We start from the raw sequence: 22,401 nt of genomic DNA, 5'->3' as shown, positions 1-22,401 counted from the left end.
CTTCCCTGAAGGGGACAAGCTCTTTACTGGGTTCTGCATTGTAGGTTTCAAAGAAATGCTATGATTGTTCATGAGGTATGTGGCATAATCATGGGCTAAGGTAAGCCATTTCACTCCCAAATCACAGTGGACCAGATCTCCATTTTAGGGTATTTCTTCCCATGACCCTCTGTAGTGTGGGGCTGCGGGCAGGCCTGCTTTTCGTCCCGCCCTGCTCCCAGCTGCCTGGCTAGCTTGTGCCCCGAAATAACAATAAACAAACTGTAATTATCTAAACACTGCCTGGCCCATTAGTTTCAGCCTCTTACTCACATCCTGATTAACCCATATCTATTAATCTGTGTAGCACCACGAAGTGGTGCCTTACCGGGAAGATTCTAGTGTATGTCCATCTTGGGCCAGAGCTTCATCGCGTCTGACCCAGAGAGGAGAGGCATGGCAATCTGACTAACTTAGGAGAGGCGTGGCATCTGACTGAGCCATCTACCTCACTTCCTTCTTCCTGTTCTGTCTACTCTATTCACCTAAGGGCTGGCCTATTATATGAGCCAGGCAGTTTCTTTATTAACCAATGAAATCAACTCAAACAGAAGACTCTCCCACATCAACCCTCTAGAAAAGTCACAAGGGTAAGAAGTCAAAAGAACAATGTGAATGATGCATACATATCATAAAGCCAGAGTCTTTAAGACGTACACACACACACACACACACACACACACACACACACACACACACGCGTGCGCACGCGCGCCCACACACACACACACACACACTCCCTTCATTAACACACATGTGGGGATTGGATGAGCACTCTAATTTCCGATATCATGGCAACAACCGCACTGTGACCACAAAGGGTCATTCTGACCATGAAGAAACACAGCTGCCAAGACACCAGTATCCTTGGCTTCCTCATCTCCAACCCCTTGCTTATTCAGTATCTGCCCTTATAGGACATCCCTCGTTGAATAGACAGGAGGGTCAAGGAAGAAACCAGTCTGTCCTTCAAGCCCTACTGTGGATAATCATTCCTGAATAGTTTTCTCTGGAAAGTTGACAGAAAAAACCGGAAGTGCCCCTCCTGAATGCTGCTCTCTTACACACAACCCTTCCCCTGGAGCCTGGTTCCACCGTAAGCTGCCCATCTTCCTGGAGGTCTTCTTCATCTTGGTCTTGGTGTCCCAGATTCCTCCCTCCTATACCTCTCCCACCCCACCCCACCATTTCCTTTTTCTACCTCTCACTTCTCTTTCTGTCATTCTTGCACACACCCACTGGTGTGAGTTACCAGAATCAGTTTTGTTCATGTCGTTCTCTGATCTCAGATTGTCCGGTGTTCTCATTGCTTAAAAAACAGAATTCTGACCTTTTTGTTCGGTGTTCAAAGCCCTTTCTGGCCTGATCGCTCACTCTTTTCCAGCTTCACCTTCTTCCTGGGCATGCTCACCATGTCATGAGCCTGCTCTTTTTGGATCCAGGTTACTGCCGTTACTATTGAGATAGTCTCTTCCACCATTCATTATCCTCGAATCCTAGGCTGAAGTCCTCCTCCTTCTGACCACATTGATGTTGTGCAACTGTCCTTTTGGCCTTCAACAGCATACAGTCCAGATGTTGGACCTTTTAAGACCACCTGCAGGGAACTGGAGAGATGGCTCAGCAGTTAAGAGCGCTTGCTGCTCTTGCAGATGACTTGAGTTCAGTTCCCAGCACCCATGTGGCTTCAGTTCCAGGTAGTCCAACACGCTCTTCCGGCATTCTCAAGCACCTTGTGTACATGGCACACACTCACACAGACACATACACACAATAAAAATAAGCATTCCTTATAAAAGGCCATATTCAGCAGGCTTGCCCACACACATGAGGCCATGGATCCCATCCCCAGAACTACCAAAAGTATCTTTTTATACAGATGTACTCAGGGTAGCAAATACCTTCCATCCTGCATATCAGCTCTTATCCATTAATACAATGCAGGGATGCCGGAGGTCAGCAAGAAAGAACCCTTTGATTGATTAGCCGTGTCTGCTTGTGCTCTGGCTGGGGACTTGTGGCATAAGTACTTCCTTGTTCCTAATTATGGAGACTCTCCCTCCAACCCCTCAGTCCCTGCTCGTGTTTGCTGCAGATGCTGGGTGGATACACAGCTAGGAGACAAGCGAGGCTGACTTTCTGGACCCTGACCAGATGAGGAGGATCTGGGCTTAAGCCCCAGTTCTAAGGAGAATGCATACCTGTTTGCTCCACCCTTTACCACCTGACTGTTCTCACACCTCCAGGGCAGAGACTGCCGTGCCTTCCACATGACTGGCAAAGAGGACAGCTGTTCCCTGAGACTTGCACATCTCTGCACTTTTTCCACCCCACGTCACCCTTGATGGATGATTTATACGCTTGACGGCATCAGCACATGTACTTCCTTCCTTAACATGTTGCAAAGCTTTGAGCACGCAAATGTGAGCAGCAGGCATTGTTAGACGGATAATCTTGCATGTACTCATCATTTCATGGGTAAAAACAATCCTGTTCCGGTAACATGTGATTTTCAATAAATTGGCATAATAGCAGGCTTGAAAACTGTTGTTCTGGCCCGTGGCTTCATCAATTATGCAAGGGTTATAGACTCAGCAATTCCTCTGGCTGCTTTGGAGGAAGATTCTTTGTCAAGGAAAGTGAGCAGTATGGGGGGCCTTGAGTACCAGCCTCAGTACCCCCTCAGGGCTCAAAATTGGATGTCTATGGCAGGCGAGGATCTGAGGGTAAAAAAATTAACTCAAGCATGTTGCCTCTGCATGTTCTTTATTTTTTGTGAGAGGGGCAAACGTGAAGCAAAAGGGTGTGAAGAAGAAGAATAGGGGGAAGAAGAAGAAGAAGAAGAAGAAAGGAGGAGAGTAAGGGGAAGAAGTAGAAGTAGCAAGGAGAAGGATAAGAGCTGATCTCCAAGGTTTCTAGTTTTTACAGACATAGTTGGAAAATTCCACAGGCAAGGACAATGATAATATGCATATCAAAATCACAAAGAGGGGCAGGTAGAACCTGACAAAGCTGTACTCTGGAACAGGTGACACCACCCAGGAAAGAGCCAGCATCCAAGGGGAAGTACTTGATATTCCAAACCGTTAAAGTTACTCAACATCCCTGAGTCATGGATCCACCCATTCTTCTCATTTAGTCTCTTTTGTGATAACCAGCTTTGGGGATGCCCAGATTTGTTTGTTAGCAGAGGTGGGGCATGCTGCCTTCCTGCTCAGTGTCTGTCTTCTGTAGACATTTCTATGTGGTCTGTCAGCGGGTGTTGTGGGATTGACTCTGAAAATTTGACTGCTAGAACCAAGAGTAAATGCCACCGCTCCAAGGCCTTGTGGTGTGAGGGAATGGAGCACGTGGCCCATGCAGAAGTCACACTGTTAAGGTGTTTCAGGAATGAATCCCATTTTGAAGGGAAAAATAAAGGTTTTACAAGGTTTCCATAGATATAACAGCAATTTTCCAAAACACAAGTGTTCCTGCAGCTCTGCAAAACGGGTTATTCCAAGTGGACATGTACATATACATTCCCGTGGATCTGCCTACTGGTCTGTCAACTGTGCGTTCCCTGTATAGTCTTGTGGGCGCCAGCAGAGCAGGGCACATGTAATAAAAGTCAGGCATGGTTACACTTATAACCCAGTGATGAGGATCCAAACACAGGCTTGCAAGCCAGCCCAGGCTACTTGATGAGTTCTAGTCCAGTGAGAGACTCTGCCTCAAAAGAACAAAATTTAGATGTGTCACCTGAAAAACAACAGCTAAGGCATGTCCTCTAGCCTCCACATGCCTGAATACATATGTGTACCTGAGCATGCACATGCATACACACGCATGCACACACACACACACACACACACACACACACACACACACACACACACACATACACACCCCAAACATGGCCACCACAGATAAGATATGGAAGCAAAAGTGTCTAAAGCGTTAACGCGGCTCACAGGCTGTATGAAGCCTGTGTACTCCTGGCTTAAAGATGCCACTCTCAGGCCTGGCTGAGCTCCTGGACCACAAATGGACTCAGACTAGTAGAGAGACTTTTAGTTCCTGCAGACTCAATGCAGTGCTGAGAGAAGGGTTCACATGGGAACTTCGGAGGTCAAAGGCTGGTGGAGAGAAGGCTCAGGAGTCAAAGGTCACTAAGGCGCACAAGGAATGTCAAACTTGGATTCCAAATAGTAAAGTCAGAAACCAAATAGTAAAGGAGGGGATGCACAAACATCCAGGCAATTCATTAAACACCAATAGACAATTAACTGATTGGGAGAAGGAGGGCCATGAGACACAGTGCCAAGGGAAAGTCTAGAGCCAGCCTTGGTGTTTCCATTCTCAACGGTGACCGTGGGTATCCAGACATGGCACTGAGGAGCCACACAAGTGCTGAGCCACATGGCTTTGGGGGGATTTATATTCTAAGTCTGTCCAAGCTGCTCATAAGCTGTGCAACTTTGGAAAGCGTCAGTCTTTACAACCTTTCCTCCTTAGTAGAAAAAGTAGTTATAGGGTTGGAGAGATGGCTCAGTGGTTAAAAGCACTGGCTGCTCTTCTGGAGGTCCTGAGTTCAATTCCCAGTGACCACAATGTGACTCACAACCACCTGTAATGAGATCTGGAGCCTTCTTCTGACCTAAGGGTATACATGCAGGCTTAACACCGTATACATAATAAATAAATCTTTAAAAAAATAAGAAAGAGTAGCTATGTTTTTTGACTTTTACTTAGTTTTAAATTTTTATTTTGTTTTACGTGTGAGTGTTTCACCTGCATAGATATCTGCCCCCCATTTTCATGCCTTTGCAGAGGTCAGAAGAGGATGCTGGATCCCCTGGAACTGAAGTTACAAATGGTTGTGAGCTACCATGTGGGTGCTGGGATTTGAACCCCAGTCCTCTGGCAAAGCAGCCAGTGATTTTAACTGCTTATCCATCTCTCCAGCCCCCATTTTCAATTATTAATACTAAAATACAGCATTAATCTGGTGAGATGGCTCAGCAGGTACATGTGCTTGCTGCCGTGCTGATGAGACTTGAGTCAGCCCAGGGACTCACACGGTGAGAGGAGAGAACTGAGTTTCAGAGTGGTCCTCTCCCCTCCACACACACCACGCACACTCCCTCTGCCCCACACAAATAAACACATAAATGTGACTTTAAAACATCAAAAATGTAGACTAGAGAAACTATTACTGTGGGGTAGATTGAAATTGGATGTAATGAAGCTGTGTTCCATTTCACAGAATATCCCATTTACAGGGATGGTCAAGGAGAAGGCAGCCATATTGCCTTTTCCTGCTCTGTGAATGAGTTCCAATTAATGCAGGAACTAACCTCTGAAGAGAAATATCTCTGGGCAGGATCTTGTCCTGCTGTGGCTTCTGGTCCCGTTTGTTCATTTGGTTTTTGAGACAGGGTCTTTCTCTGTAGACCAGGTTGGTTTTGAACTTGTCTCCCAGCTTCCATCTCCCGCTGGTGCTGGGATTCCTGATGTTCAAGGTCCTGCTTGGCTCTGTTTTAGTTTGTGTCTCTTCTCAGAACATCGGGGGTCTAGCTCTCCTCAACCTCCTTGTCCTCTTGGCCTGGCTTCCACTCACCTGCAGATGCAGAAGCTCCCCGGATGCCCCCAGAATGTGCCTCTCCAGCGTCTCCGTCTGTCAAGCTGCCACTCATGCTGTGGGGGGCCTAGTCCAAAGTCAGATTCTCTTAGCATCTTCTTGCATGGCTCCTTTATCCCACGCCTTCTCTTCTCTGGGTGCTGTGTGATTCCAGCCCCTGGTCTGGCTGGTTTGTTTGTTTGTTTTGTTTGTTTGTTTGTTTTTAATTGGGCTCCACTACTGTAGTTTCCCTTATAACATCTATAGAAGGGCACTGATTTTACAGAACGTCCTTCGTGGAGGTTTAGAGGGCTCAAGGAGTTGTATGGGGCAATGCAGGGCACAGGCAGGCAGAACCATGGGGTGGAAAAGACCAGAAGCCTGAGTTTAAAGAAGAGGAACTAAGACCCTCTCCAACTGGAATAGTCTGCTTTCACAATCTTAACTACTTAATTCGGGGTCGGGGGAGGGGTGTTACAGATCAAATAGTCTTCCCTGACCAAATTAAGTTCCCAGGAGAGTGAGGCCATGCTGACTACAAACTTAGCCTGTGGGAAGTAGCCTTCCTTTGGGGAGACAGAGATCCCCTTGACCTGATATACCTCCCTCCCCGTCCCTGTCATCACACAGGTGCAGACCACGTGTGAGGACAGAGACAGGTGGCTGCCATGGTGGCTGGCACAGAAAATGTCCTGATAGTGAATGGTGACTGACCAAATGAATGAGGGAATGGCCAGACTGAACACAGAGGTGGGATATCCTCCCCTTCCCCCAGCTGGCTTCTCCTTCACCTTCCCACAGCCCTGGGAAGATGCCAGTTCACTGCCGGCAGAGAAGCACGTGGCCAGGTTAGTCTAGACTCTACAGTCACAGACCTGGGTCAGAAGCCTAGCCTGGTATCTCATCAACCACACAACTTCAGAATTTCTCCTTCTGAGAAGCAGGCGGAATGATGGCACTGTCTTTATAAGGTAGTGAGGTCTAAAGAAATCCCTCTGGAAGAATGTTTGGAGCTGTATCTGACAGCTGAGTGGTGCACACGCTGACCTGTCTGTCTGTCTGTCTGTCTGTCTGTCTGTCTGTCTATCTGTTCGGACTTGAGCTTAAGCAGGCTCTCTTGACACGTTCTTACGGACATGTCCTCACTGAGTAACCCCCTGCCATGATCTTAACGTTTTTCTTTTCTAACCAAAATTGCCTTTGGGTACTAGTAATATCCAGATTGGTGCCTACTGAGATTGTTCTCCCTGTGAGGTCACTGACTTAAAGATTGTTCCTACTGATCCTTGTTCCCCAGAGATGCAGTCAGAGCTGAGCAAATGGCCAGATGGGTGGCTGAGCACAAAGACAGGGTTTGCCCCTTCTAGTTGTGTCACACACTTGCCACTGACAGACAGAGGGTGACCTACCTAACCCCTCACGCTGCTCCTAGTCTGTTGTGTTAGGTACTGGCTAGGGGACTATCTGTCTATCTGTGTGTCTTTCTATCTGGGCAAGGTCTAGACCAGTGGTTCTCAACCGTCCTAATGTGACCCCAACCATAAAATTATTTCATTGCTATTTCATAACTAATTTTTACTACTCTTATGAATAATAATGTAAATATCTAATATACAGAATATCTGATATGTGGTCCCAAATTGGCCATGACCCACAGGTTGAGAAACACTCGCCTAGACTGTCCTCAGACATACTATATAGCAAAGATGAACTCCTGATCCTCTGACCTCCACCTCCCAAGTATCAAGATCCCAGGTATGTATCATGACTGGTTTGCGTCGTGTTGATTGAACCCAGGGCTTCAAGCATGTTAGACAAACACTCCACCAACTGAGCCATATTCCCAGCCCCCGTTTAAAAATAACCTCCAAGGGAAAATAGAGTAGGAAGAGGTGAGTACCCAGAGAAGGGGATTTGGGACACAGGCTTGGAATACACAGAAGAGGAGGTGGTGCCTGCTGCAGGGTCACCATGGAAACACTGCTTGGCGCCAGGACCAGAAGACCAGCTGTTTCTTCAAAGTGAAGCTCTGTTCAGCAGTTTGAAATACATACTTCTTTTCACTGGGATCCTGTGGACTCGTCCCTATCTGTGTCTCTAGGGTCTCTCTCAATAGGCAGTAGGCCCACATAAGGTGCAAGTACCATTCCCATCAGTGGCAGCCTGGAAGTCTTCTTAGACATGCAGGTTCCCCAGACTCCACCTGAGCCTGGGACCTGGGAATGTGAATTGCACATCCCTCTGTGTGAGTGATATCTGCCAGTTAGCTCCTCCAATATGCCTGTCCCTCTGACTGCAGGCTGTGCACGGGGGGGGGGGGGGGAGCAGTTGAGGACAGCAAAGGAAAACTCTAAAGTGTTGATCTAGGTTGAAATGAGTCCCTACTTCTCTCTCCTCGACAATGATTTTGAACAAGGAAGTAGAGGGGCGTTGATCTCACAGAACAACCTTTGCGGAGGTTCAGAGGGCTCAGAAGGTTGCGTGGGGCAAAGCAGGGCACAGGCAGGCAGAACCATGGGGTGGAAAAGGCTGGAAGCCTGAGTTTAAAGAAGAGAAACTAAGACCCTTCTCCAACTGAATGCTTAGCCGCCAAACTGGGGCATCAGTGCTGGGGAGTGGGGTCTATTTGTTACAGAGTATCTCCTTAGTCTTCTATGATCAAATTAGGTTCCCAGGAGAGTAAGGTCATGCTGGCTTAGTCTGTGGGAGGCAGCCTCCCCCTGGGGAGATGGTGATTAGGTGCATGCACACTTGTGTGCATGTGTACATGTGTGTATATGTATACTTGTGTATATGTGAATGTAGAGGCCAGAGGTCAACCCTGGGTGTCTTCCTTCATACTTTTTGAGTCAGAGTCTCACTGAGCCTGGAGCTCACTGTCTTCGACCAAACTGTCTGGCCAGTGAGCCCAGGGAATCTGTATCTCCACCTCCTGAATGCCAGGGTCACAGATACCCTGCTATTTCTGTAGGCACTGGGGATCTAAACTCAGGTTCTCATGCTTGCCTACTAAGTTCTCACTGACTGAGCCATCTCTCAAATCCCTTGAAATGTTACTTTAAAAAAAAAAAAGATGTCCCAGCACAAAACCCCAAATTAATAACCAGCAGGGCTGCTGAGAGATTCATCTGTCACAGAGCACTAGCTCCCTAATTAACGTCTGCTTTCCCCACACAGCCTCACCTGGGAGGGCAGCTGCCTCTTCAATCCTGGAACCCTCAGGCTCAGGTGAGGCCAGGCCTGAGGTGAGGCTCCATCAATATTTGCTCATTAGATAAAGGTCTGGGTCCTCCTGCCCTGCCCCCAAGCCATCTGTCAGCCTGCAACAGCTGATGTAGACAGAGCCTGAGGCTTCCAGACCGCACTTCCTTAGGAAACCGGAGCCAGGAAGGCAGTGCTGAGGCAGAGAGTAGGGGAGGCCAGGCAGGCACACGGCAGAGCAGCCTCCACTCAGCATCCAGAGTGACGGCTGGGGCTGCAGGGTCACCTTCAACCCCAAAGTTCCAAAGACACTGTAGGGAAAACAGAGGAAGAGAAACAGAAATTCATGTTCAGCTTTCTGCCTAGGACTTGGAATACCCCCAAGAGCTACCAGCTTCCCAAATTTTTTCAAAAAAATTTTTTATAGATGTTATTTGTAGAAGAACCTTATTACATCACAATCTCCAACTTGTGATCCTCATGCCTTCCACCTCCTGAGTGCTAAAGTTACAGGTTTGACCAACTAACTATGCCAGCTTCAGTGTATGTATGTGTATGTTATATATGTGTATATGTGTGTGTGTGTATATATATATATATATAAGGATGTGCGTGTTTGTATGTGCATGTATATATGAATGTGTGTGTGTTTGTATGTATGTGAATGTGTATATGTATTGAGTTGTTTGGGGTTTTTTGGTGTTGGTTTTTGTTTTATTTTGGTTTAGGTTTTTTTAAAGTATCTTTTTAAAAAATATTTATTTATTTATTATGTATACAGTGGTCTGTCTGCATGTATGCCTGCAGGCCAGAAGAGGGAATCAGATCTCATTACAGATGGTTGTGAGCCACCATGCAGTTGCTAGGAATTGAACTCAGGACCTCTGGAAAAGCAGCGAGTGATTTTGCCCTCTGAGTCATCTCTGCAGCCCATAGGCTTGATTTTTGAGACAGGCTTTCTCTGTTTGGCCTTGGCTGTTCTGGCCTCAAACTCACAGAGATTCTCTTGCCTCTTCCTCTTGAATGCTAGGATTAAAAGAATGTGCTACCACCACCTGGCTGTATTGGTTTTGTTGAAACAGAGTTTCATTACATAGCCCTGGCTGGCCTGGAACTCATTATGTAGACCAGGCTGGCCTCAAACTCAAGGCATTTTTTCTGCCTCTGTCTCCCAACTGTTGTGATTACAAGTGCATAGGGTACCATTGTGCCTGACTACCACACCAGGCTCACTTTGCTTGATTGTGCTAAATACACGTGACAGGAAATCTGCCATGTGTGGTGTGCATATGTAAGCCTATGGTGTGAGATGGTCTTAGAATGGTGGACACCATTGGACATCTCTGTACCATTTTGTTTCTGTACAGTTGGACCTCTGTCCCCTTTCGGCAGTACCACCCTTCCGCATCCTCTGCATGGTGTTCTGACTACCCAGAGCCTCTCAGATTTGTCTAGTAGCTAGTGTCTTTCAGCTATAGTGGTGTTCTCTAGGCTTGTACAGATAGTAGTGCATCAGAATTCCTTCTCTTTTAAGGCTGAGTAGTATTTCAATGCATATACTGCTGTTTTCTTTCTTTCCCTTCTTCCCTCCCTATCCTTCTCCTTCTCCCTCCCCTCTCTTTTTCTCTCTCTTTCTTTTCCTCCTTCTCTTTGTTCTTCTGGCAGGAACCTGGAGGCAGGAACTTAAGCAGAGGCTATGGAGGAGTGCTGATTACTGGCTGGCTCCCCATGGGCTTGCTCAACTTGCTTTCTTATATAGCTCAGAATCACCTGCCCCAGGATGGCACCACCCACAATGGTTTGGCCATTCCCACATCCATCATTAACCAAGAAAAATTCCTGACAGACTTGCCTCCAGGCCAGTCTTATGAAGGCAATTTCTCAATTGAGGTTCCCTCAGCCCAAATGATCCAGTTTGTGTTAAGTTGACAGAAACTCCCTGGTTTAGGTGGTCATTGTGTTTCCTCTTTGGAGAATGACCATAGAAATCCTTTTCCTGCTTTCAGATGGAGTAGTTTGGGCTTTTGACACTAACTTTCCCCGTGGAGTTTCATCTCAGTGGCAGGAGTCAAGCTGGATGAGACTGGGCATGCTCCCAGGTACTGGGGGTACAGCCTCACACCTCCAGTTAGAACCTGGTACCTGTAGAGCTGACCATGGTGCAGTGAGTCAGAGGCTAACAACCTGGGGCTCAGGTGAGGTTTGAGACTCCAAGGGACTCCTCTGTGGGATCTGTCCTGAATCTGTGTCTCTCCTACCTAGCTCTACATGGACAGACAGAATGGAAGCCTCTCTGAACACCTTTCCTGACTTACTGGCACCCACTGTCTCAAGTCCCTATCCTGGACTTCAGGAACAGGGAGACCAGAAGTCCTGATTCTGAGTGTCACCTTTCCACCTCCACCTGGGAGCAGGTGTGCCTGCAGGGCCTTCTCCATCTCCACCTGGGAGCAGGTGTGCCCGCAGGGCCTTCTCCACCTCCACCTGGGAGCAGGTGTGCCTGCAGGGCCTTCTCCATCTCCACCTGGGAGCAGGTGTACATGCAGGGCCTTCTCCACCTCCACCTGGGAGCAGGTGTACATGCAGGGCCTTCTCCACCTCCACCTGGGAGCAGGTGTGCCTGCAGGACCTTTCCATCTCCACCTGGGAGCAGGTGTGCCTGCAGGGCCTTGTTTTATCTCCACCTGGGAGCAGGTGTGCCTGCAGGGCCTTTTTTTATCTCCACCTGGGAGCAGGTGTGCCTGCAGGGCCTTTTCTTCAACATTTCCTTCCTCCCAGACATTTTTTTTCCTTCACAAACCTCTCTCCCAGGCTCCCTCAGTTTGCTCTCAAATGCTTTTCTTTAACTTGGGCACTGAAGTTTCAGCTATTTGACAAGCAACGGAAAGATGATTTTTTTGCATTTATTTATTTGTGTGTGTCGGCGGGGGGGGGGGGCAACAAATGCCACCATGCATGTCTGGAGATCAGAGTACAGCCCATGGGAGTCAATTCTTTCCTTCCATTATATGGGTTCTGAGACTTGAACTCAGATTTCAAGCTTGGCAGCAAATGACTTTACCCAGTGAGCCATCTCAATGGCCCTGAAACAGGGTCCTGAAATGCAGAATGAGGTGGTTGACTGGTGCTTTTATGTTCTGAAGACTTGAGTTACTGACAGAAGCTCTTCTCCCAAGCTTGGGCCACTAATCATTCTTGCAAAAGGTCAGTTTGCCCTCAGGATGAGTGTGGGAACTGTAGCCTGGGTACAGAGAGATCCCCGAGGGACAGAGTCCTGCCCAAGGCCGAGTGGACACTGGGCTGATGACCTCTGAGGGACGTGTCTACAGTGCTGGGCGTTTGTTTGTCATACTCTGGTTGCAAGGCAGAGATTTACAACCCAAACCAGCTTCAAGAGTAGGAACAGCATCACTTGTGGGCTTGCTGAGGTGGCCAGAGGGTGGGTGGACTTGGTGACCAAGTTATATTAACATTAGAGACTCTTTGTCCTTCCGCCCTCAGTGCATGCTGTTGGCTTTGTCCTAACTCTGACTCATCTTGCAGTCACAAGACAGGACCATGTGATTTCTGCCTAGTGGGGATGCATCCTATCTGGTGGAGAACATGCCTTCCATAGTATCTGGGCTGGCTTCCCTGGGACAGGTGAACCCCAGCCCCAAACTAGGAAAAGTAACCAAGGTAACGCAGTGGTTAGGAGTATCAGAGCAAGCAATCCCACCCCAAGGGCTGAGGATGGCCCTACACAAGCAGGCAGTATGTGTGAAAACATGGCTGGAGGGGAGTCAGAATGGGCACTTGTCTTTTTGCTCTAGGGTAGGCTAGAAAGCAGACCCTAACTTTGAGAAGGGCCCCATGGAGGACTTCATTAATCCTGGAGCCAGTGATGAGTCCCCCCACCAAAATCACAAGCTCAACCAGCCATGAATCAAACCCAGGAATTAAACTCAGTCCTTCTATAAAACAATTGAGCTAGAATGAAATCAAATCAAACAGGAGCATGCTCCTCTGGCCATCCAAATAGCCTCACTTCTGGTCCCCATATGAGGCAGACAGGCTGGCTCTATGTCAAGGATAGCTGGGTAGTTTCTGGGAGTTTTGTGGGACTGAGGAACCAGGTAGAGCACCTGAGTCTGGACCTGGGTGCTGCAATTGCCTTTTGATCACTAGCAGTGACCAAATGACAACAGATACCAACAGGCAAATGGTATCAAATCTGGTCTAAGTCGCTAGTGCGATGGTTCTCAACCTGTGGGTCTCAGTCCCTTTAGGAGGCATCAGAAAACACAGATATTTACATTTCAACTCATAACAGTAACAAAATTAAAGTTAAGAAGTAGAAACAAAAATAACATTATGGTCAGGGATCCCCACAACATGAGGAACTGTATTAAAAGGGTTACAGCACTTGGACAGTTAAGAACCACTGCTCTAGTGCCTTCGTGTGGCTGTGAGGGCTTCTGAGCCTCAGTTTCCCCACTGTGAAATAGTGAAACAAATGGAACCCACACTTAGGTGAGACATAGGAGGTGGCTCCTTACTACTAGGTGTCAGGGTTGCCGTTCTTCTGCTTCTACACACCTCCCTCCTTCAAGGACAAGGTCAAGCTTCCAGGCTCTCTAATTGCCTGGGGCTCACTGCTGCCCTGCCTTCAACCTGCAGTTGACGGTGACCTCTCCTCCTCAGTCAGACAGCTCAGGCTTTACTACTGTTTTTTGGACTATCTCTCCCAAGGACAGTGTCACCTACCTCTTTATAACCTGAAGCAGCAGCACAGAGAGGCAAAGTGACCTGCCTGAAGGGGCCTCGCTCTGGAGCTAGAATCAGGAACGAGTCAAGACCTAGTGCTGCACTCATGGGTCTAACACCCTGAGGCTACCACTGGGCCACCAACAGCTAAAACATAATAACAGGGAGGCCAGTGCTGGGAGCTAAAGACCAGATGTGGTTAGGAGAGGCGGGTAGAGTTTAGATGGGGGATGGGCGCATCAGAGGTGGTCTTTGGGGCCTCAGAAGGGGAATGGGCAGATTTGCGCAGTGTGAGAGAGTAATGGGTCAGGCGGAACGAGCTCTTGCAGGTCACCAAAGAGTGTCTGGATTTTATAGGCAAGAACCAACCACTGGCACGCCTCAGCCAGAGGAAGGGGATGAAGAGATGGAGAGAGAGGGGAGGCCACAAAGGAGGGTGCATGGAGAACCATGATGGCACCCAGGGATGGATGCAGGAGTGTGATACCTCCCAACGTGGTTGGAAGTGACATTTCCCCATGCTCTCTGAGGTAGAATGGGAACAGACCTCCCATCTGGCCTCCTACAAGAAGTCATGCCCCCACTTCTCCTTGGGGTGGAGATGGTCCCCACCATGCCCTTCTGCTCACATCAACTAATCAGTTGTATCCACATTTGCAGTTCAACATTCAAAAGTCCACAGAGCCTGTCCAGCCCCGTCCTCTTCTGAAGTTCCCAGATATCTATGGTCCCCGGCCAGCTGTGACATCCCCAGAAGTCATCAACTATGCAGACTACACTCTGGGGACCACAGAGGAGTCTGCTGCACCTGCCAGCCCCCAGGCCCAGAGTGACAGTCGCCTCAAGAGGCAGGTCACAGAGGAGCTGTTCATCCTTCCTCAGAATGGTAGGGATCCCTGGCCCTGGAGGGCAACACAAGGGGTAGGGAGGGGCTTGCCAGTGTCTTCTGATATGGTGTGTGACCTGCCAAGGTTGTCCAAAGTCCTGGTGTGGTACAGCAGGTGGACCCCACTGTTTGGCATCCAGCTTCCTGTGAGAACTGTGGAGTCTCCTTCAGATCTTTCTGGGTGATTACATAAGGGATAAAAAAAATCAAGGTTAGAAGCAAGCTTCTGAGTAATGTTTAATCCTCTGCTGTTTTACATGTTTGCTGTGTGCCTTTGGACTTGCTGCTAAGTCTCTCTGGGATATCATCCTCATTAATAAAGTGGGATCATATTATCTCACTGTCAAATGTATATAAATAATGGTAAGGTAAATGCTTGAAGCAGGGCTTAGTACAAAGCATCAAAACACATGGCTATCATTATTGTCCCTATTCTTCTATGAGCATCAGCCTTCAGAGGTGGCCAGCATGGTGCCAGCCAGAGGAATAGCAGGGGAGCTGAGAGACACAGGCCTTAACCCACAGGAATCCAGACATTCTAAGAGAGACAGTCTGAAGACTAAGAAGGTGGCCAGTCCTCTGGTCCGGGTTTGCTGCATGTGGCAATGCAGGAAGCAGCAGCTTTGACGGTGACCTGGGTTTAGGTGGATTCCTGATGGCCAGTGGGAGGTGGCGTGCCACAGGGGCCAGCAGTACACATTAGCCTGACTTTTCAGGAACCACCTCAATCTGCAGTACAAATGGGCCAGTATCCAGGCTCTCCCGTCCACATTTTAAGTAGATTCAAGTTTGAAGTCTTGAGAGGGAAAGTCAGGCAAGACTCTGACGGTGGTGAGTATTCTTGGTTCCCACAGTCAAAGCGTCTCTCGGGAGCCCCTGATTGCTCGATGCTCGGGTGAAACCAGGATGGAACACTCCACCAAAGGAAGCCATGCCCGTCTGCAAAGAATTCAGCATACACCACACACGGACTCCTTTCTTCCTTTCCTTCCCATCCCATAGGGCAACAGCCTGGTCCTGATTCACAGACAGCTAGCAGCATTGACCACTTCAGCCAACATCCCCATGATGCACTGTGCTCGACACTCCCAGCCCCACTGCTCCCCTCACCACAGTACTCGGCACCCCATGTCTAGAGGAGTCCATTCTTGCCGCTCACATGGCACTATCCCTTGGTCACTCAGCAAAGACGACTGCAGAGTGAGCTTGCAGATGCTGCCCTGAACAGAAGATGCTCAGGGATAAGAGATGCCAGATGAGTGGGGTTTGGGTCTGGGTTCTCAGGCTGAGGCTGCCTGAGCACAAAGAGCTCTAGGTAGCATTAAGTGCCTTCTCATCCAGTCTGCAGCAGTGGCCTCAGGATGGCTTTGGAAGCCAAGAGCATCCTGCACACATATGTGTCTTGGTCAGTCTGGTCCCTGGAGGATGGTTTGCAGCAGAAATCTAATAATGAGCCCTTGGGGACAGTAATGATCCTCTAGAGTCCTGCCCTCTGATTCGTTCTAAGGATCAGCGGTTCGGTTCTGGTTACTTACCGTGTTGTCTGCAGCAGCCACTGTGGCTTCTTAATTCTCCTTTTAGATTCTTTCACACATTAGACTCCAGCTCACGAAAGAGGTGGAGCCAGCAATACTGATAGTTTTATTGGTGGTTTTGATTAAAAGTAAGGTCCTCCATGCATGCAGCAAATGTTGAGTGCACATAAGTTTAAGTCAAAGCCTCCATCCTTGCCACTGGCGTCTACCCTGGAGTTATTCTTTGCTGTTATCTCCACTTGTCCATTCCTGTGAGATCTGCCCACAATTCCATCCTCCACTGGAATCACCAAACAGGTGGTGATGGCTTTCCTTGTGGAAAGCTCACTACAGACCAAGCACAGAGCATCCCCTAAAGGACATTCAGCTACTACATGGCAGTGTAAATACAGCACCAACATATTGACCACTGGACCCCAACAATCCCTTGAGGTGCATTGTCCATAGCCTCCTTTTGGGACAGTTTTGGGCTTAGATGGCAGAGATGACATGATGCCACCAAGGAAGCAGAACCCCAACATGATGGCCATGGTTGCTCTGTCTATCTCCCAGGTGTGGTGGAAGATGTCTGTGTCATGGAGACCTGGAACCCAGAGAAGGCTGCTAGCTGGAACCAGGCCCCCAAACTCCATTTTCGCCTGGACTATGACCAGAAGAAGGCCGAGCTATTTGTGACTAGCCTGGAAGGTGCTGCTTTGTGTGTTTGGCTGGGATTTGTGTGTACCCTGTCCGTGGGATGGGAGGCTCTGCAGCTGGAGAGAGCAGGAATTCATGTGTGCCCTTTTGGTGGGATAGGAGGGTCTGCAGCCAGAGAGAGCAAGGGTTAGCACTATGACAAACAGTTCCTCATGCATGATGCTTGGACACAGACATTCTTCTGCCTCCCTCCTGTAACCATGCAAATCAGGACTTTCTGACTGGCAGACGACTTTGGTCTGCATAGTGACTCAAGGACCAGTCCCTTCCACCTGCAGTTCTCTATGCTTCCCAGGCCCCCTGCTAGCTGCTTCTAGTTGATAAGACAAGGACTAGAAGAGGGCACAGCCACTCTGTAATAGCCTAAACGGGCACAGCACAAGCCACTTCTGCTCACATCCCATTGTTTGGAACCTCATCACTTGGCCACACTTTGTTGCAGGGGATCCTAGGAACTGTGGCCTGGCAGGCTGCCTAAGAACACGGGGAAGTAGGTGATTGATGAACAGCTAGCAGCCACTGCCAGCGATGCCTTTGACACTCAACAGGGGTTTGTGCCAGGCAGAGACAGTCTTTCAAAAGTCAGAAACTTTTCAGAGAGCTTTCCCAAGAATCAAGTAGTTTGTCCTGGGGGCTGCTATACAACAAAGCTAAAACTGTACAAAGAAATGAGGGCTCGTGATGGGGCCAGCTGTGCTGTGGGTCTGTTCCTAATTTCTCTTGTTTCCGAGTTAGCCAACTTTCTATCACTGTGAGAAAATCCCAAGGGACAGGCACTTAGAAGGAGGCAAGGTCTCTTTAGACTAGCAGTTCCAGAGGTTACATTCAGCCCATGGTCAACATTGCTGCCTTTGAGTGTGTGGTGAGCTGAGCATCACAGTAGACAGAACGCCATGGCAGAGAGTGCACACTGAGCAAAGTCACTCACCTCGCAGCCACAAGGAAGCAGGGGGTGGGCAGCATCCCAGTATCCTCTTCAAGAATATGTCCGTGGCCGATTTCCTTCCACCAGCTCCCACCTCCACAGAGCGCCATCAGTCACAGCCTCTGCAGCACATTTTGGGATCCAAACTTGCATCAGTTACTTATCTGCTTGCTGTGGTGAAATACCCTGACAAAGGCAATGGAAGGAGGAAGGAGCCATTGGCTCACAAGTTCCAGGATACCTGTCCATTGCGTCCTATGGTGGAGAAGTTATGGTAGCTAGTCACACTGTGTCTGCAGACATGAAGCAGAGAGATGAACTCTGGGGCTCCCTTTTTTATTCAGCCTAGGACCTTATCCCTAGGACCTCAGTGTAGGGTGCCTCCCACAATTAGGGTGGGTCTTCTGGATCTAAAGCTCCCTCCTGGAAATGCCAGGAGGTTTGTTGCCTAGTTGACAAAGCTGTCACATACTACCTATCAGTCTTGTGTTGAACTTGGTCCTGGGGATAGAAATCAGGGCTTCAAAAATACTGAATCAGTGTTCTACCTCTGAGCCTTCCCTCAGCCCCTGGTTTCCTTTCTTGAGTGAGAATTTCCCCTCTTTATAGTTGTTTAAGATGTTTAAACACTGTCATGTATTTTAGCCCATTTGGGCCTCAGGAAAGTATCATTTTACAGATTAGAAAACTGAGTTCTAGCCTCTCCTATGAGAGGTCCACGTGGTAGAGTGCGCACACAGTGTGGGAGACCCGGACCCCTTTCCTGGTAAGGTTAAAGACCAAAGCCAATTAGTCTAGCCAGACGTCTGCTAAGGGATTCACACAAGTGCTGCAGTTGAATTCCTAACTGTCCCCAAAGGGGCATGTGGCTAACACTCGCTCCCCAGCCCTTTGGCCTCTTTGTCTCCCTTCATTTGTTTCCTGGCCATGACGTGAACTCTTCTGCTCAGTTATGTGATTCCTCCATGGCATGTTATCTCACAAAGCAATGTAGCCACTGATATCAGGGGCTAGAGTTTCTGAAACCACGAATCCAAGTAAACCTTCTCACCTTTTAATTGGATTCTTTATAAGGTGATTCTCCCGGGTGTTTGTCATGGTGTCAGAAAGCTGACAGACACAATCCACAGTGGGACGCATTGAAAACATCAAGGTGGAGAATCGAGGCAGCGGCGGTGATTCAGATCACAAGTAGCTGTGTGGGAAATGTTTAAAACACAGAAACAAATGAGTCACAGCATTGGTAGCTATCCTAACAAAAGCTCTTCAGGGCCTTGGCACCAATGAGGACATCTCTGAATCTTGAGGTCAGAGGGGATCTAGAAAGTGCTCTTGTCCCCATTATCCAGTGAAAATTCACCCCTCATAATATCCTAATTTAAAAACTTTCCCTACAAGACATTTGCACAGTGATGGAATGTAGTGGTCACCCCAGGGTCCTGCCGACACCCAAGGTTATCTGTGTTCTGCAGCCCTGTCTGGGGATCTACTCCCCACAACCCTCAGGAAGTCCCGGGTCTGTCCTGTTTTGTCTTTGCCTGCAGCTGTCACCAGTGACCATGAAGGAGGTTGTGACTGTTACATCCAAGGAAGCGTGGCTGTCAAGACCGGCTCTGTGGAGGCACAGACGGCCCTGAAGAAACGGCAGCTGCACACCACCTGGGAGGAGGGCCTAGCCCTGCCCCTGGGTGAGGATGAGCTCGCCACAGCCATCCTGAGGCTCACCTTAAGGACCTGTGACCGCTTCTCCCGCCATAGTGTGGTTGGGGAACTCCGCCTGGGCCTGGATGGAACATCTGTGCCCCTGGGAGCAGCACAGTGGGGTGAGCTGAAGACCACAGCAAAGGTAGGGTTTTCCGACCGGAGAGTAAGAGCTGGCTGGGTGAGGGTGGGAGCAGAACGCTGAGAAGATGAAACAAGGCCCAGAGACATTCTTGTCTCAGGCCGAAGGCAGCTTGGGCTCTTGATCAGAGGCTGGAGCAGATTTGTGGCCCAGAACTTGGGGTTCCTGGCATCCATTCCAAGGAGTGCCTCTTACTGTCCGAAGACACCCCTGCCGCCAGAAGCAGCATCATGGTGAGGGTAGCAACAGTCACCGTGCTATCCAGTCATGGTTCTTAGGCTCCTCTCAAGCTTTTCCCTGCAGCGGTGGAAGGAAACCCAGAGCCCTCTGCTGTCAGCACAAACCTGATATTAACAGAAGCAGTTGGCTGCTGGCAGCCCGTCTGAGACAGGTGGTACAGCCGGCTAAGACGAGCCTATGCGTACTCTGGTGGAGAGCTCTGCAAGGCCTGGTGGGCACGACTTGGCACTGACTCTAAATGAGCCACCTTGGTTCCGTGAAGACCAGAGCACAGTCAGTGGTTTGCACAGATGCTATTCTGGGATGGTGTCTGCTGTGCAGGCTGCTGAAATGCTAGGCTCCTTGGGGAACAAGCCATGATTCCCACAGGCTGTGACGGCATGGGGTCAAGGCATGGCAGGGATGGTGTATAACGACTCAGTGTCCATCCAAGATCCTGCCACTGAGGAGCCTCCGGAGAACTCCTGATAATGACCTGTCAATTAGTTGATCTCCAGCACTAAGATGTGCCCAACCTTTTGACATTAAGACATGATGTTGTCACTTACAACGGTCACTATCAAGAACCATGAAATCAAGTCTTATTTTTAAAAAATCACAAAATAATCTTAGAATGTTTTAAGTGAGTTTATGGTTTTGTGTTGGGCAGCATTCGCAACAATCCTTGGGCCATGAGTCTGCATGCAGCCGTGGAACACAGGCTGGGCCAGCCTTGCCAGCTTGCAAGGCCCACAAAGTTGTAAGTGTTGCCCATCACCCTTGGATAAAACAAGTTGCCAACCTGCTCATAAAGACACCATTTCTGTGTACCCTTCTCAGTGGCTCAGCTCAGGGAGTTAGCATCATCCCAGCAACCACGTCGTAGTCCTGGCAGGTGAGGGCAACACTGTGACCACCCTGTCTGTATCCAGGGGGAATCTCAGGCTGACATGGTTAGGAGTCCACACATCGTCAGCAGACAAGACAGGGCACATAGCTCAGCCTCAACAGCATGCTCTTCTGACTCATCCCGCCATCACCTGCCAGAGGAGGTGACAGGCAGGGGTCACCTATGTAAGTCTGGACTGTAGGAAGCAGAGGGCACTCCACTCCTTACTTGCTTCTCTTTGGGTCGTCATTTCTTCTGGGCCCTGTTTTTCTGTTATTATTTTTCCCTCAGCTTGGAAGATTGATAGGAATCTATAGCCTCCCTTTGAGATCTGTTATCTTTCTAATTAATATGTAATTGTGGTCGCATATAGGTCACCTCTAATGGGAAAGAAGACATGTAGGTCTATTAAACTGATAAGCTCATCTTTTCTGGAGCTTAGGAGGTTCCTTTACCAGGCAAGGGTGTTTTGGCATGACCCCAGAAGGGCTGAAACGAACCTCACGAAGACAGAAGTCCTGCGTGTCTTTCCTGCTTCTGTCCATTCCCCAGAAGACAGTAATCACTCATTCCAAAAGCACCTCACTTAACTCCTACTGTGTCCCAGGCAGGATGCCACAACTGTCCTCAGTTGTCATCCATCTTAATGACACCACTCTTGTTGCAGCTGTCACCACTCCACAGACAGCCAGGCACATCTCTTTCCCTCTGGGCAGGGTCAGGGGAGGCATCAAGCTGCAGGCCGGGTCAGGAAGCCCCATCCAGATAGAATGAAGGCCGATTTGAAACCGGTAAAGGAATCTACAGTTACTGCACCTTGAATGTTTTTTTCTTTTCTGGGCTTGCATGGGTTAACAGAGGTGGCAATAGTGACCCAGTTCCAGCCGGAAGACATTTAGCCAAAAGAGGCATGTGCGTCATTAGGGACACAGAGCACCCCACTCTGAGGGCAGCTTGGAGTGATTCATTGAGCATCAATGAGAAAAGGAGAGAGGAGGAAGACGATGGAGGAGAAAGCAGCTGCTTTTCGTTTGTGGTGCATCTGGACCCGGCTAGGTGTCCCTGCAGGTCCCTTGTACACTGACATCCACACCGCTGGTCCTGGTTTCCACTCACACACATGTGAGGATGCAGGCTGGCTCTGTGAGGAGCAGAAGGCTCAGGCCCGGTCATCTGTAACACAGCCCAGGTCAGCTGTGGGGCTCTGCCCCTGGCTCTGTGCTTGGCACCTGTCCCCAGACTTCAGTGCCTCTGCTGTAAAATGAGAGCACCAGAGAGACTGTCCACCTAGGAAGTCAGAGCAGTGACCTGGGACTTGGACTCCCTTAGAGCAGACTTCATAGGAGTCTCAGATTTGCTATGTCATAGCTGCTGACCCAAGTGGTAACCAGCCCCCTTGGCTTTCCTGTCAAGAATGAGAACTTCAGTGCCCTTCTCAAGGTCACTGCCAAGATTAAGAGAGATGTCTGAATTTTTTCTGGCAAATATTTATTTTGTGTCCAGTGTGTGCCTGATGCCAGGGCCGTACAATGAACCTTTAGTCCAGGGGACAGGCCATACGCTTGCATGGGCACAGTGTTCTTTGTTTAATAGACCCGCATTCACGTCAGCCCGAGAGTCCCAGGCTCCCAGATCAGCTTATCATGTGACTAGCACCCTGGATCTAATTAAACTTCTACTGGAACCTCAAGCCCACGGCCTGCCTTTGGGTATCTCAGTAGACCAGGCTTGACTACCAGCTGCCTCAAGGGTCCAATCAGCAAAACCGTGAAAGGGGCAGAGCAGGACTCTCATTTCCATGAACTGCATCAGGAGGGTGG

The 22,401-nt window shown here is 49.0% G+C and overlaps 1 protein-coding gene across 1 annotated transcript in view; it reads left to right on the top strand.

Annotated features, from left to right (window-relative positions):
* Window positions 1-22,401, top strand: part of Syt13 (synaptotagmin 13) — a 40,597-nt gene that overhangs the window by 14,188 nt on the left and 4,008 nt on the right. Inside the window, exons 2-4 of the mRNA XM_038332049.1 lie at window positions 14,249-14,474; window positions 16,562-16,696; window positions 19,175-19,476. Coding sequence (XP_038187977.1) covers window positions 14,249-14,474; window positions 16,562-16,696; window positions 19,175-19,476 — 663 coding nt within the window. The remainder of the gene's footprint in view (window positions 1-14,248; window positions 14,475-16,561; window positions 16,697-19,174; window positions 19,477-22,401) is intronic.

The sequence above is a fragment of the Arvicola amphibius genome, chromosome 5 (genome assembly GCF_903992535.2).
Source record: "Arvicola amphibius chromosome 5, mArvAmp1.2, whole genome shotgun sequence".
Lineage (NCBI taxonomy): Eukaryota > Metazoa > Chordata > Mammalia > Rodentia > Cricetidae > Arvicola > Arvicola amphibius.
Note: the sequence above shows the minus strand (reverse complement) of the source record. Positions and strands in the feature narration are given on the sequence as shown.